General features: G+C 43.3%; 1 protein-coding gene across 5 annotated transcripts in view; it reads left to right on the top strand.

Moving 5' to 3' along the window:
- negr1 (neuronal growth regulator 1) overlaps window positions 1-17,388 on the top strand; it is a 254,875-nt gene that overhangs the window by 131,959 nt on the left and 105,528 nt on the right. For all 5 annotated transcript variants that reach the window (XR_009789358.1, XR_009789357.1, XM_061779295.1 and 2 more), the window contains exon 4: window positions 4,365-4,496. Coding sequence is in view for 3 of the 5 variants with exons in the window: in XM_061779295.1 (XP_061635279.1) it covers window positions 4,365-4,496 (132 nt within the window). In the remaining 2 variants the exon portion in view is untranslated. The remainder of the gene's footprint in view (window positions 1-4,364; window positions 4,497-17,388) is intronic.

Genomic DNA, 17,388 nt, shown 5'->3' with positions numbered 1-17,388 from the left:
GGATTATTCATCCACTAATAGGGAAATTGAGCGTGTTCTTTTCCCACAGCTCGTGACCACAGATGAGGGGAGGAACGGAGATTGACCGCTAAATTGAGAGCTTTACCTTTCGGCTCAGCTGCGTCTTTACCACGACAGACTGATACATCACTACAGATGCTGCACCGATCCGCCATTCTTCCCTCACTCGTGAACAAGACCGCAAGATATTTGAACTCCACCACTTCGGGCAGATCTCTTCTTCGACCCGTAAAGGGCACTCCACCCTTTTCCGACTGAGGACCGTGGTCTCAGATTTGGAGGTGGTGATTTTCATCCCAGCCGTTTCACACTCGGCTGCGAAGCACTGCAGTGAGAGCTAAAGATCTCGGCTTGATGCAGCCATCAGAACCATACCATCTGCAAAAAGCAGAGACGCAATACTGATGTCGCTAAAGCGGACCCCCTCAACGACTCGGCTGCGCCTAGAAATTCTGTCTGTGAAGTTAATGAACAGAATCGGTCACAAAGGCCAGCCTTGGCGGAGTCCAACCCTCACTGGAAACGTATTTCACTTACTGCCAAACTCTTACACTGGTCGCACAGGGACAGAACAGCCAGTATCAGGGGGTCCGGTACCACATACTCCCAAGGGACACAGTTGAATGACCTTTCCAAGTCCACAAAACACATGTAGACTGGTTGAGCGAACTCCCATGCACCCTCGAGTACCCGCTCTTCCACGGTCAGGACGAAAACCATGCTGCTCCTCCTGAATCTGAGATACAACTTCCTGATGAACCCTCCACTCCAGAACTGCTGAATAGACCTTACCACGGAGGCTGAGGAGTCCCCAGACTCTGCTTCCTCCTGGGAACGCATGTAGGTACAATTGAGGAAGTCTTCGAAGTATTTGGCCCACCGACTCAAAACGTCCCGAGTTGAGGTCAGCAGCGCCCCATCCCCACTATACACAGTGTTGATGGTGCACTGCTTCCCCCTCCTGAGACGTCAGATGGTGGACCAGAATTTCCTCGAAGCCACGCGGAAGTCGTTTTCTATGATCTCGCCGAACTCTTCTCACGCCCGAGTTTTTGCCTCAGCAACCACCAAAGCTGTGTTCCGCTTGGCCAGTGGGTACCCATCAGCTGATTCCGGAGTCCCAGTCCATTAACGCTGGTGTCCACCAACGGGTTCGGGGATTGCCTCCACGACAGGCACCAACCACCTTACGGCCACAGCTGCGGTCAGCCACCTCAAAAATGGAGGGGCGGAACATGGTCCACTCAGATTCAATGTCCCCCGCCTTCCCTGAGTTGTGGGCGAAGTTCTGCTAGAGGTGTGAGTTGAATCTCCTTCTGACAGGGGACTCTGCCAGACGTTCCCAGCAGACCCTCACCATACGCTTGGGTCTGCCAGGTGGGACCGGCATCTTCCCCCACCATCGGAGCCAACTCACATCTAGGTGGTGATCGGTTGAGAGCTCCGCCGCTCTCTTCACCCGAGTGTCCAACACATGCGGCTGCAAGTCCGATGAGACGACCACAAAGTCAATTATCGAACTGCGGCCTAGGGTGTCCTGGTGCCAAGTGCACATAGGGACACCCTTATGTCTGAACATGGTGTCCGGTATGGACAATCCGTGACGAGCACAGAAGTTCAATAACAGAACACCGCTCGGGGTCTGAGTGTGGGGAAAGGCTGTTGTTCCCAATCAGATCCTTCCAGGTCTCAATGTCATTGCTCATGTGAGCGTTGAAGTCCCCCACAAGAACAAGGGAGTCCCCAGCGCTAGCGTTCTTCAGCACCCCCTCCAAGAACTCCAAAAAGGGTGCTTACTCTGAGATGCTATTTGGTGCATAGACACAAACAACATTCAGGACCCGTCCCCCCACCCGAAGGTGGAGGGAGGCTACCCTCAATGTACAGGCATTGAGCCGAAGGTCAATCAGGATGCCCACACCTGTTCGGACCCTCTCCCCATGGGCAATTCCAGAGTGGAAGAGAGTCCAACCCCTCTCAAGAAGACTGGTACCGGAGCCCAAGCTGTCTGTTGAAGTAGCCCGACCATGGTCAGTCTGAATTTCTTGACCTCGCACACCAGTTCAGGCTCTTCCCATGCCAGACAGGTGACATTCCAGATCCCTAAAGCCAGCTTCTGTAGCCTTTGGTTGCCACCCAGCTCACACAGCACCCAACCCCTTTGGTCCCTCCCACAGGTGGTGAGCCCATGGGAAGGGGAACCCACATTGCCCATGGGTGCAGGCCCGGCCACCAGGTTGCTCGCCATCGAGCCCCACCTTCAGGCCTGGCCCCAGTAGGGGGCCCCGGTGACCTGCGTCCAGTCAAGGGGTAATGTGGTTCAATATTTTTTATTGTCATAGGGGGTCTGTGAGCCATACTTTGTCTGGACCCTCACCTAGGACCCGTTTTCCATGGGTGACCATGCCAGCAGCATAAAGCCACAGACAACTTAAGGATCATTGGGACACACAAACCCCTCCACCACGTCTCCAGGAGGGGATAATAATAATAATAATTATTATTATAATAAATAATAAAATATTCTTCTTTCCTTAAAATGTACAAGAACTGCACATCAGAATCAGCTTTATTGTCCAGGTATGTTCCAAGTATGTTAAGAAAACACAGTTGGAGCCACTCTAGTACGACAACAAACAGCCACTATGATCAAATATATATTTGGGAAATAAAAAAACATGACCGTGGAGTGTCATTGAACAATGAAGTTGTACCACTGGGGTGGTGATAATGATATAATAGCAATTGTGCAAATGATGCAGTGTCCTCAAGCAAATTACAGTGACTAATAGTGCAACGATCTTGTACAGTGACGATTGTGCAAATGGTGCAGTGAGTTCTCAAATACGAGTGGCCAGTAGTAGTCAACAACAGTATGCAAATAGTGAAGCGGGATAAAACGGTGAGTGTACGAATAATGTAGAAGTGTCCCAACAGAGATGTGCAAAATTGGCAGCATGTTGCAATGAAATTGAAAGTTAACTATTTGAGAAGTTACTGGCAAGACATACAGGAGGTTCAGAGTTGTTTTCCCCTATTTTTGCACTGTCTACATTTGTGTGAAGCTGTTAGTAGATGCGAGAGAAGAACATGATTGAAGTCTTCAACGACCAGCATGAGGGCAACAGTAGTCTGAAATTGTAATCGCAAACTCACTGCATGTATGACGTCACTCACATTGGCTACCGGAGCGCAAGTAACATATATACAGAAGGAACGGTTCCAATCCATCCCATTTTGTCCTCTCTCTCAGTTCACTTTACTTAACTTTAACGCTGGCCCTTGTCCCTCTTCATATTTCTTCCAGGGTATATTCCTCGCCAAGTGGTAGCCTGCTCCATGTTGGGGCAAAGCTTCTAGCGGTTATTGTGGGCTAAAAAGATAAATAAATCACAGCTAAAATTCTGTAATAGTGTGAACGGTTTAGCACAACGCAAAATGAATAAAGGGTAGAAACTGTAAATAAAGGAGAAAACTAACTAAGCTCTTGTAAACAAGCTACCGATTCACATGTGCACACAACAACCGCTGATATTTTCCACTAAAGTATGTCATGGCTAAAATGCTGTAAGTAGTTCACAATGGGTTAACACGATGCAAAACTAACACTAAATGAAAAACATAGAATGGAAAAATCAAAATGAAGGAGAATGTTAGCGGAGCTGTTGTTTCAGGCTGCTGACTCACAGGCACCTCTTTTCTTATACACTGACTAAAAATTGGCTGCATCAGTGAAAGCTAATGATGTTAATGAGCTCAGAACGAATTGACTGGTGACTAGTCAAGGATGTAGCCTCCCTTACCTTCAGTCTCCATCCAGCCTCTGGAGGATCAGGGATTAGAAGAGGGACCATGCTTTTTCTACATTTTTTTTTTCTACATGCAATGTATCAGCACAAAGTTACCTTCTTTTTTCTATTTTTGATGAGAGTGGACACCTTTTGTACACCCGCATCCTTTTTGTTACTCTACAACACTGCTAACATGAATGTTGCCATGTGCCTACTCTTTGTCCTTGGTGCAGGAGGAAGCTCTAAATGCATTTACTGGCATTGAGTTAATCATGAGCAAATTAGAGGAGGAGATGTCAACATTTAATTTCCAACCACAACATCTATGAGAGTGTATGAGTGCACTGCTCATCTGCTGCTATTTTATGATGAAAGGAAGGTCATCAAGAGTTTATTACAACACTTTATTGAATTGCTTCCCAAGACTTCCTCGCATAAACCACGGGTAATTGTAAGATGATAACTATACTATATTGAGTTTATAGAGTGTGTGCATGTTTGTATGTTGTCTTTGTAGACATGCAGTAATCGCCTTCACGTCTCTCATTACAGCCAGGAAGTATGACAGCGGTGAATATCTTAACATCAGTGGAATCACAAGGGACCAAGCTGGAGATTATGAATGCAGCGCTTTAAATGACATCGCCTCTCCTGACACCAAAACAGTAAAAGTCACAGTCAACTGTAAGTATTCCCCTTCACTCTCTGGATGCTTCCTTACTCTTTTTTTTTTCCCCACTTCACACTGGCCTTCCAGCCTTAGACTGTAAAAGTCACAGGTGCAGCCTTCAATGAAAGCAGTGCAATGTCTCTGATGATGCACCTCCAGAAACTGCACCTTACAAAAGTTGCAGAAGAAGTGAAATGCTTAACATTTCTTAATATTTAATGTGAGAAGTCCCTTTTTGTCTGTGCAATGGGTGATTAATTCACACTAAGGGAAGGTCTGACTGTTCCAAGCGCTATTCCATTATGCAGTTAATGAGTCTTCGAAAAGTGTGAGGAGACAGTAATGAGGAGCCTTGACATTAATGAATGATACTGGGCTTCAGCTGCTGTGGTCACAGAAAAGCACAACTGAGAAGCGTGAGAGGGAATGCTACCATTGCAATTATTTTTAAAAGTGCTCCTACTTTTTGGCAATTCTGCATACATAGCCTGTGCACAATCGCACTTTTAGCAAACCTAAAGGAGAGTTTGCAGTTTTAAAATGCTAGCAAGATTCACATGCAGCCTCACTTGACTAATCCCCCCTCCCCTGGGGTGGCTGACCAAAGCCGCGCCCCTCACAAACATGAAACATCCATGAGACATCCAATGTATGCAATGTGTGTGCTTTTAAAAAAAAGTTGACATTAGCCACGCCATTGCTCCGTTGGTAGCATATTTAGCTTATTCGAAATGGAATGTTACTATAACACTAAATGTTAATGGTTTTGTTTTTGTTTTTTTGGGGGGAATATACAATTGATTAAAAATCCAAAATAGGTGCTAACCTTACAATTATGGCTTCAACGAATACTCCAATGTTCGAATTTTCTCTGCCTTGGCGATCCGCTTATTTTACTTATTCACTGCCAGCCCTCCTAGTTTGATTGAGTTTTATACTGTATCTGTAATTATGTGTGTACGCCAGGGGTGCTCAATGCGTCGATCGAGATCGATAGATCGCATGACATTAAAAAAAAGACATCAGCCTATCATCCATCCCGTTGCTTGATTGATATACATATGTAATCGATGATATCAGAATTTTTTTTACACTTAGGTCACGCACATGCGCAAACAATGGTGCTAAAAGGTAACTGCAGATGCGCAAACAATGGCGCCAAGTGTGTCAAAACTAACAAGCCATTCAGTGAGTTACCTACAATTTTTATCTCTCGGTGTTTTCTCTTAAACTTAAGAAAGGGTATAAAAATGAGTGGGGCAGCTGGACCAAGTAAGAAGACAAAAACTTACCACTTTCATACGGAATGGGACGAGGAGTATTTTTTTACGATGACATTTTCGAAATGCGTATGCCTCATCTGCCAGTCTGCCATCGCATTACCAAAGAACGGAAATGTGGAGCGGCATTTTAGGACTGTGCATGTAAAATACGACACTGACTACGCATCGCTGGCTGATTCACTTCAGTGCAAGTCATCGGAGTAAACTCAGGTTAATTACGTTGTGCAAGATTGGCTCATGCGATGATGCAAGGTACATCAACATACATTGGTGCTGAGCCGTGTCGGCAGCCCAGAATTTTAGCTCACTAGTAGCTCTCAAACCGGCGACATGGTCGCGGCCCCCACCCCCCCAAAAAAAGGTAGATCGCAGGAGGTTGGCTGCTTGAAAAGTAGATCTTTGGGCATAAAAGTTTGGGCATAAAAGTTTGGGCACCCCTGGCACCCTTTCAGAGGGTGGGCAGGGATAAGTAGTGTGACATAAGCGTGAGGAAAAGTCAGTCTGGGAAGACGCTGTTGGTATGCGTTGTGGCCGACAGCAGCTCATAAGGTTGTGATGTTCTTGTGTAGCCGAGAGTTCAGTAGAGTGACTGAAAGTGCATTGGCGACTCCCTTCCTCCTTGACCTCTTCTAGGGACATTACAATACTATTGGTTTGTACAGTAGCTGCCTGTTAATGCCAGGAAAGAGTTAATTGTCAAGCTGAGACACATCTCGCAGCGCTTAACAAGCACCCTGAATATGTTATGTCACGTTTTAGACTCGCACATTGTAGTTGTATATTATGGTTCGCACTGCACCCGACCCCTATGGCCCCTCCCACAGGTGGTGAGCCCATGGGAAGGGGGGCCCAAGTTAACCTTTCGGGCTGTGCCCGGCCAGGCCCCATGGGTGCAGGCCCGGCCACCAGGCGCTCGCCTTCGAGCCCCACCTCCAGGCCTGGCTCCAGAGGGGGACCTGCGTCCGGGCGAGGGAAAACCGAGTCCATTGTTTGTCGTCATCATAAGGGGTCTTTGAGCCGTGCTTTGTCTGGTCCCTCACCTAGGACCTGTTTGTTATGGGTGACCCTGCCAGGGGCATAAAGCCCCAGACAACTTAGCTCCTCGGATCATTGGGACACACTGAACAACAACCATCATTAATTTCTTTATGGTTATGTTTTGTTTAATAATAATGCCTTTCTGAAATGCTTGACCGTTTAATTTGAATCCTATTAAAATAAAATTAAATGTGTTTCGCCTGACCCTTCATGTTTTCTTCAAAGAATTGTACCCATCTTACAAATTCTGACTGGGTAATCAAACATATGCGCACAACTGTGTGTTTTCTAATTTACTAAATAAAAGTAGGGCTGTTAATTTCAAAATAAGAGCAAGTAAATTCAAAAAAGGATTACGTGTTCAAATAAACTTCAGAATAATTATTTGAAAAAAAACTAACAAAATACAGATAATACTTAATGTTTTGATCATATGTGTAGAAGCAAAATCATGCATTCTAAAAATGCATTATACATAGGTAGAAGGGTTTTCCAGAATTTTTAGGTCAACTTTGGGGGTGCGTATTATACATGGGTGCATATTATACACGAGAAATTACGGTAATGCTTTATGTGTTTTTTTTATACTTACAAGAAATGCTAAGAAAAAATTCTAAGTTTAAACTGAAATGTATTTGTATTTTCTTGCCTCACTGAAAATATTTCGAGACAAGAAAATTGCTGCTCAATGTGAATTTACAAAATAAAACAGTTGATTATTTAAAAAGAAAAACAATTAGTCATTCATGTTTAACTGAAATTGTTTTTTTTTTTTTTATGTATTCATAACTGCTCTTTAACCAAGCAAAAATATAATTTATCCGAATAGTTGATTATTCGCTAAAATCTTTAGTAGGATACTCCAATACTAAAATATTTGATAGTTGCAGCCCTACTTACAATATATGTCGAGCACCGATGTTGCTAATTCTGCATCGCTTTTGAATCCACAGCTGCCGGCAGTCCCTTCCCTCTATTTCTGTTTGCTATTCTTATGCCCAGTTGTTGGCTTTTTTTTTTTTTTTTTTTTTTCCCGCGGTGGATTTTCTGCCATAGCTTCAACAAAGCTCATGAAGCCCAAGTTAACAGGTCAGTGCGAGGCTACGTGGTTGTGGCCACCATGAGTTTGCCCGTGGGTTCATGGCAAATGACTGACAACCCGTCACCTCTTGTCTCTGATTAGTTGTGTTTCCGTGGGTGCAGTGATTTCTTATAAATCAGAGAGGGCTGATTTTTTTTCTACAGATAATTTTACTGTTGTTTACAGTTTTAAGAAATATGACAAAACATAATTTTGAGGGAAATGGCAAACATCCCCTTTAAAGCCAGAGGCATGGCACAGTTGAAAATAAACTAAATACAATAAAATAAAAATAAAAGATTTTTGAGAAATAATTCACTCACATAGTTTTCATTCTTATCACAATGTTGAGCCCTGCAATGAATGTGTTGTACGGTTTCCAGCTCATTGTTACGGATGCTTTGACTCTGGCTTCATTATGAAATTAAGTATTGTGGCCATTATTTCTGTGCAATGCCTGGCACTAATGAGCTGGGTCTGAGTGGGATTTTATATGACAGTTTTTTATAACTCTGCTGAGACACAGGTTCAAGGATGAAAAGTTATTATAGTACCGTTCTGCTACGCTACAAAAAGAGATTTGGAAAGGAGCTCATGGAGAATGATGCTGCGGGCACTACATTTTCACCTCTCACTCACACATTGTTTACAGATTCAAGAAAAAGTAATGCATTGTAATGAATTTTAAAACATGCACATATTTTGTGAGGTTACTTGAGAAACTCACCCAATTGTTTTTTGGCAAAATATAAGGTTTTCTGCATAAAGTGTCTGTGTTTTTTTTTTATTATTATTTTATTTTTTACCAGCAATGTAACCTTAATTAAGGTACTCATTTTATGTTGAAGAATCTCACAAACCCAAACATGTCACAAAAAGTAGAGAAAGGCCGATTTTTTTTTTAGGGCCGGTACCATTTATGAGTACAGGAAGTCCTCGATTTACGAATGAGTTCCGTTCCGACGCTGGCGACGTAACACGAATTTCCACGTAAATCGGATTTCACCGTTAAAGTCGAAATTTACGTCGAAATACTTCTGTTACGGGTATTGTTCCATGTGATTGTGTGATTGTTTGTGTGGGCGTGTGCGTCGATGTGTGAGTGAGACGGGACTGCGCAGGCGTCGTCTGGCGGGACTGTGAAGGAGGAAGGAGTGCGCGGAGGTGCCAGTGTGTACAGTAGCAAGTATAGTGATGGCGACCGGGGAAGAGTAGCGTTTAGCGGAGGACCCGTTGACGTTGAATGTGCAGAGGAGCTAATAAAGTCATTAAAGAAGCAAATCGGTGCTTCGTGCCTTTATTGTTGCCGCCACCCAGCTCAGCTGTGCAATGAGAGAAGGGAATTATCCCTTGCGTCTCACGATCACGGTCAGGTGACCGTAGCAGGAAAGGTTAACACTTCGTATAAAGAAACTAAAATACATTAAAATAAAAAAATCAGATGTACTGTACTGCTGAGAGTGTGAAAAAAGGAGGGGGAAAAAGGCAAATATACTCCCGCCGCACAAACACAGACAAGCACTATGCACAAGCTAAGCAGAAACACTATGGTGCTGGGACAAAATGGCGGGCAAGGCACGGGCGTCGTAAAGTCGAAACGTCGTAGGTCGAGTGCGTCGTAACTCGAGGACTTCCTGTAATCATAGAGGCCGATAACCAATATGTGGAGCAGCTATTACTTAATTTTTAATAATACAAACTCGAACACTGCATTTAAATCAGAATCAGAATCATCTTTAATTTGCCAAGTATGTCCAAAAAACACACAAGGAATTTGTCTCCGGTAGTTGGAGCCACTCTACTACAACAACAGACAGTCAATTGACAGAGAATATAGACATAGAAACATTGAGAAAAACACTGAGCAATAAAAGGTTGCTAGTAATCTGGTAATGCCGGTTCGTTATTTTATTTTTTATTTTTTTTTACAATTGTGCAAAAAGAGGCATAGTCCTCTAGCAATTAGAGTGGTTTGAATGACTAATATAGCAATAGTCCGGTACAATGACCATTGTGCAAAGGGCACAAGGAATGTATGCAGTTTAAAGTGACTTGTAGTGCAATAATCTGGGACAATGTCGATTGTGTAAATGTTGCAGATACTCCTCAGTCAGTGTGCAAGTGGTGCAGATGGTACTCTGGCATGAGTGGCCAGTATTGGTCAACAACAACAGATATCCAAATAGTGCAGCGTGGCGAGACTACCACAGTTAGTGCACGAGTAATGTATAATTGGCCCAACAGAAATGTGACAGCAAACTCAAGACAAAACATTTGCGGCATGTTGCAATGGAATTATAAGTTTGCTGTTTAAGAAGTTGATGGCAACAGGGAAGAAGCTGTTGGAATGTCTGCTAGTTTTAGTTTGCATTGATCGGTAGCGCCTACCTGAGGGAAGGAGCTGGAAGAGCTGGTGACCGGGATGTGGAGGGTCCAAGAGGATTTTGCACGCTCTTGTCTTAGTTCTGGCAGCGTGCAAGTCCTCAAGAGTGGGTACGGGGGTACCGACAATCCTTTCAGCAGTTTTGATTGTCTGTTGCAGTCGGAGTTTGTCCTTTTTTGTAGCAGCACCAAACCAGACTGTGATGGAAGAACACAGGACTGATTCGATGACCGCTGTGTAGAACTGCCTCAACAGCTCCTGTGGCAGGCCGTGCTTTCTCAGAAGCCGCAGGAAGTACATCCTCTGCTGGGCCTTTTTGAGGACGGAGTTGATGTTGATCGCTCACTTCAGGTCCTGAGAGACTGTGATTCCCAGGAACTTGAAGGTCTCGACAGTTGACATAAGGCAGCTGGACAGCATGAGGGTTAGCCGTGGCGAAGGAAGTCCACAATCATCTCTACAGTCTTGAGCGTGTTCAGCTCCAGGTTGTGTCGGCCGCATCACAAGTCCAGCCGCTCCACTTCCTGTCGATACACAGACTCGTCACTGACTTTGATGAGGCCGATGACCGTGGTGTCATCTGCAAACTTCAGGAGTTTGACAGCCGGGTGTGTTGAGGTGCAGTCGTTCGTGTAGTGAGCCATTAAGCAAATGTTTAATAAACAGCTTTTCAGATTTGCAACACAACTTTTTTTAATTTTATTTTGTATTATCTTAGACAATCGACATCTTAGTTTTAAAATTCTAACAAAAAGTACAGGCTGCTTTCAGGCTCAGCAGCATCTCTTAATGTTAAATAGAAACCTAAACAAATTAAGAGCTCCCTAAAGTTTTCTACAGTAAATTAAGTTTTCCGAAATTTCATCAAGCCAGCCATCCATCCATTCGTTCTCAAATGTCGCTTATTCCATTCATGGTCACGGGGCACTGGAGCCTATCCCATCTGATTTTGGGAGAAAGGCGGACTACACCCCGAACTGGTTGCCAGTCAGTCGCAGAGCACATGTAGACAGCAACAACCATTCGCACTCATATTCACACCGTCACTGAGTGGGAACTGAACCCACGCTGCCTGCACCAAAGTCAGGCGAATGTACCACATTACCATCAGTGACTTCATAATTTCAATATAACTGAAATGTTAATCACTTGTCTTTGTGCAAACAAAAAAAGTGCAGGGAGTTATTATGCTCAGCAGCATCTCTTATAAAGTTAACTGAACCATTTTAATACATAAATAGTTCCCTGAAGTATACCCGTTTTTAAATTGATCTCTTATCGTCTGTCGGATTGAAAAACAAATAAATAAATAAAAGAAAGAAAAAAAAAGACTGATGCGTCAAAATGCCGAATATCAGCTTCAATATTCGGCCCGGCCGATAATTGTTCTATCCCTAACAAAAAATATGAATACTGAAATAAGGATAATCTCAAAATTGTATTTACTCTGTGTGAAATATGGGCCTGTTTAATTTATCACAAAGCTGATATATTCGTAGGTCGCCATGACTTATTCTGTTATATGAATGACAACAGGTGAACACACAGGTTTATTGTACCCTCTGCCATCAAATGAAGGTCACTATAAGTTGCTGGTATAGATAGATGAACCAAGATATATTTGTAATTGATACAAAAAAAATGGGACAAATTAAGTGAAATTGGATCATTTCCTGCAGCACCCCTAATGATCTCGCAACACCCCGGTTGAGAATCACTGGTTTATGTAATGCTTGCTGAAGGATTTTCTATTACTTTTTGGGAGTGCTTAGGGTTTGTGCATGTGCACAAATGTTGTGCAGGTCCAGAATAGTCTAATTGAATTGTAAGACCTCCATCCAATACAGAACTTCGGAGGTAATTAACATTTTATGTGAGAAAAAAAAACTATAATTGCAGAAGAATTATCAAGTCTAATCTTCTTGAGCTGCGTCCAACACCCAGTTGACAGCTACCAGGTGGTTGATTCCATGCAACACAAAAGAAGCAGTTCCCAGAAACAATAGTTTTCTGACTAAATATTATTTCAGTGATTCAAAGAAAATTATTCAACCATTGTCCGGTTTGTACAGTACATTTTTGCATGTGTTTAGAATTACTCAGACAAAACCCTTGGCGAGAATATGCAAACTCCACATAGCAAGGCAATAGCTGACATTTCAACTGCGAACCTCAGAATTGCCACCCATGTGATCAGCGGGCCGCCACCCCAAGGCATGACAAATTTACACCAGGTGTTATAGTACGGAAAGTATTCAGACCCTCTTAAATTTTTCACTCTTTGTTATGTTGCAGGCGGCACGGTGGACGACTGGTTAGCACATCTGCCTCACAGTTCTGAGGACCGGGTTTCAAATCCCGGCCCCGTGCGGCTCTGTGGAGTTTGCATGTTGTCCCTGTGCCTGCGTGGGTTTTCTCCGGGCACTCTGGTTTCCTCCCACATCCCAAAAACATGCATGGTAGGTTGGCTGTAATGCGTTCCAAAAAAGCTGTGACAGGGTCATGTTTACCACTGTGTTACATCGCCTTTTCTTTTAACAACATTCAATAAACGTTTGGGAACTGAGGACACTAATTATTGAAGCTTTGTAGGTGGAATTCTTTCCCATTCTTGGTTGATGTACAGCTTCAGCTGTTCAACAGTCCGCGGTCTCCTTCTCTTCATAATGCGCCACACATTTTCAATGGGAGACAGGTCTGGACTGCAGGCAGGCCAGTCTAGTACCCGCACTCTTTTACTACAAAGCCACGCTGTTGTAATACGTGCAGAATGTGGTTTGGCATTGTCTTGCTGAAATAAGCAGGGGCGTCCATGAAAAAGACGTTGCTTGGATGGCAGCATATGTTTCTCCAAAACCTGTATGTACCTTTCAGCATTAATGGTGCCTTCACAGATGTGTAAGTTACCCATGCCATTGGCACTAACACAGCCCCATACCATCACAGATGCTGGCTTTTGAACTTTGCGTCCATAACAGTCCGGATGGTTCTTTTCCTCTTTGGCCCAGAGGGCACGACGTCCACAATTTCCAAAAACAATTTGAAATGTGGACTCGTCTGACCACATAATACTTTTCCACTTTGCATCAGTCCATCTTGGATGAGCTCGGGCCCAGAGAAGCCGGCGGCGTTTCTGGGTGTTGTTGATAAATGGCTTTTGCTTTGCATAGTAGAGTTTCAAGTTGCACTTACGGCTGTAGCGCCGAACTCTATTTACTGACATTGGTTTTCTGAAGTGTTCCCGAGCCCATGTGGTGATATCCTTTAGATATTGATGTCGGTTATTGATGCAGTGCCGCCTGACGGATCGAAGGTCAGGGGAATTCAATGTTGGTTTTCGGCCTTGCCGCTTATATGCAGCGATTTCTCCCGATTCTCTGAACTTTTTGATGTTATTATGGACCGTAGATGATGAAATCCCTAAATTCCTTGCAATTGTACGTTGAGGAACATTGTCCTTAAACTGTTCGACTAGTTTCTCACGCACCTATTCACAAAGAGGTGAACCTCGCCCTATCTTTACATGTGAATGACTGAGCAATTCAGGGAAGCTCCTTTTATACCCAATCATGGCACCCACCTGTTCCCAATTAGCCTGTTCACCTGTGGGATGTTCCAAACAGGTGTTTGATGAGCATTCCTCAACTTTCTCACTCTTTTTTGCCACCTGTCCCAGATTTAATAATTATTTGCTAAAAACAATAAAGTTGATCAGTTTGAACATTAAATATCTTGTCTTTGTAGTGTATTCAATTAAATATAGGTTGAAAATGATTTGCAAATCATTGTGGTCTGTTTTTATTTGTTTAACACAACGTCCCAACTTCATTGGAATTGGGGTTGTATGTTATATTGCAGCCATTTGCTAAAATAATTTAAGTATTTTTTTTCCTCATTAATGTACACACAGCACCCCGTATTGACTGAAAAAAAAACAGAATTGTTGAAATTTTTGCAGATTTATTAAAAAAGAAAAACTGAAATGTCACACAGCCATAAGTATTCAGACCCTTTGTTCAGTATTTAGTAGAAGCACACTTGAGCTAATACAGCCATGAGTCTTTTGATGCAACAAGTTTTTCACACCTGGATTTGGGGATCCTCTGCCATTCCTCCTTGCAGATACTCTCCAGTTATGTCAGGTTTGATGGTGAATGTTGGTGGACAGCCATTTTCAGGTCTCTCCAGAGATGATCACTTGGGTCTAAGTCAGGACTCTGTCTGGGCCATTCAAGAACAGTCACGGAGTTGTTCTGAAGCCACTCCTTTGTTATTTTTGCTGTGTGCTTAAGGTCATGTCTTGATGGAAGGTGAACCCTCGGCCTTGTCTGAGGTTCTGAGCACTCTGGAGAAGGTTTTCATCCAGGATATCCCTGTACTTGGCCGCATTGATCTTTCCTTCGATTGCAACCAGTCGTCCTGTCCCTGCAGCTGAAAAACACCCCTACAGCATGATGCTGCCATCACCATGCTTCACTGTTGGGACTGTATTGAACAATTGATGAGCAGTGCCTTGTTTTCTCCACACATATCGCTTAGAATTAAGGCCAAAATGTTCTATTTCGGTCAAATCAGACCAGAGAATCTTATTTCTCACCATCTTGGAGTCCTTCAGGTTTTTTTTTTTTTTTAGCCAACTGCATGCAGGCTTTCACGTGTCTTGCACTGAGGACAGGCTTCCATCGGGCCACTCTGCCATAAGGCCCCGACTGGTGGAGGTTCTGCAGTGATGGTTGACTTCTAGAACTTTCTCCCATCTCCCAACTGTATCTCTGGAGCTCAGCCACGGTTATCTTTGGGTTCTTCTTTACCTCCCTCACCAAGGCTCTTCTCCCCCAATTGCTCAGTTTGGCCGGATGGCCAGCTCTAGGAAGGGTTCTGGTCGTCCCAAACATCTTCCATTTAAGGGTTATGGAGGCCACTGTGCTCTTAGGAACCTTAAGTGCAGCAGAATTGTTTTTGTAACCTTGGCCAGATCTGTCTGAGCTCTTCAGGCAGTTCCTTTGACCTCATGATTCTCATTTGCTCTGACATGCACTGCGAGCTGTAAGGTCTTATATAGACAGGTGTGTGGCTTTCCTAATCAAAATTTCAACAATTCAATATTGGGTGCTGTGTGTACATTACTGAGGGAAAAAAAATAACTTAAATGATTTTAGCAAATGGCTGCAATATAACAAAGAGTGAAACATTTAAGGGGGCCTGAATACTTTCCGTACCCACTGTATATTCTTCAAAGGGAAACTCACTGTCGCACATTGAAATTCCATGAAATACTTAACTTTCTGCATGCCAAAAACCTTTTGACAATATTTTGATTAAAGTCATGAGACGAGGTTTGCCAAAATATGTAACCGAAACACAGTAACTGTTGACATCGAGCGGCTATGTTTACTGAATAAAACGTCTTTCCTCATGTGCTGGCGGGGGATTAGTGAGACTACACAGAGGTTACAAAGTGTTTCTGCATACATGTAGTGTAAATTTTCATGCTTGCACTCGTTTTCCATTAATATTTATGATTCGTGATATCCTGTTTGAGTAATGGTTGTGCATCTCCCTCAACTTGCTTCAAAAGCACTTGAAAGGCCTGTACACACAAACTTGATTTTACGAAACACATTTTTAGTTTTCTTACTGATGGTTGCCATGATTTTTAAGTTACACGGTTGCATGAAATAGTTAGCGATAAAGGTAAAGGAGTACAGCCTAGCCATGTGCACAGTTGACGTTTCAGTCCAGATGGTAAACAATCTTCCCTCCCTCCTTTTCACCACCAAGGAAGCATTTGGACCATGTCCCAATCTCTGTGACTCATCGTAGGAAAGTGCAAGTGCATGAATAGATCTGCAAGCAGCAGAGTCTGTCACTGCCTCTTCCAAAACCCGAGATGGCAAATCACAAGCCGGTGAAACTCCACTGAATATACAAGTGAACACACTCGCACAAGGCTTAGTAGAAACGGACGGAGTGAATAATCTTATCATATATTGCTGGTTAGATAGAGATGTTAACTGAACTCATGCAATAAAAGTTCCTACGGGAGCAAGAAATTGCCTTTTTTCTTTTTATCTCTGTGGATATACAGTAATGTTGGGCGGCATGGTGCCCGACTGGTGAGCATGTCTGCCTCACAGTTCTGAGGATCCGGGTTCAAATCCGGCCTTGCCTGTGTCGAGGTTTGCATGTTCTCCCTGTGCCTGCATGGGTTTTCTCAGGGTACTCCATCCCAAAAACATGCATGGTAGGTTAATTGAAGACTCTAAATTGTCCGTAGGTGTGAATGTGAGTGTGAATGGTTGTTTGTTTCTATGTGCCCTGCGATTGGCTGGCGACCAGTTCAGGGTGTACCCCGTCTCTCGCTCTAAGATAGCTGGGATAGGCTCCAGCACACCTGCGACCTTAGTTAGGATAAGCGGTTTGGAAAATCGATGGATGGATGGATATAATGTACGTTATGTAGAAATGCACTTTTACCTACAAGTGAAGATTCTGCCAATGCAAATGGTACTTCATTTTTCACAAATCTCAGATGGAACTTTTACTACAGTGGATTTGGAAAAGTTTTTTTTCTCCATTGAAAATGAAATTGTAATAGTTATGGTCCGTTAACTTCAATAAAACGTTTTATTGTTTATGTATCTTTAATAGCAAATGACAACAACTCCTTTGACACGTTTGATACAGGGGGGATTCACGTCACAGCTTCTCCACACACATCTTACGTTTTAATCTTCTAGTAAGTCTAGCACTTTTAATAGCAGAATAGGAATACAATAAAATACTGAAATGATCACATTTTCCCTAACAATGAATGACTTTGGGTGATTTGTACAGGCTGTGTTTGTACCGTCGGCATAGAGACAAGTCCCGGTACGGGCTGCCTATTGAGAGCTTTTGCTCTTAAGTGTCTAGTGAGTATAGGCGGTATACAAAATGGTTCCATGGGTGGAAGAATTATATGACCAAAGGAATTGTTGATTTAGGGCATTGCAAGATGTTAAGCCCCTTGGGTCAAATATCACACACTTATTTTATGCCATGTTTTGTCGCAATGTGTGCCTAGTATTATGTATAAACAGACCACACATGGATAAATCTGTATCATGCTGACAACAGGG

Source organism: Phyllopteryx taeniolatus, chromosome 7 (assembly GCF_024500385.1).
Source record: "Phyllopteryx taeniolatus isolate TA_2022b chromosome 7, UOR_Ptae_1.2, whole genome shotgun sequence".
NCBI classification, from domain to species: domain Eukaryota; kingdom Metazoa; phylum Chordata; class Actinopteri; order Syngnathiformes; family Syngnathidae; genus Phyllopteryx; species Phyllopteryx taeniolatus.
The sequence above is the reverse complement of the archived record's forward strand: the minus strand, read 5'-3'. Positions and strand labels throughout refer to the sequence as shown.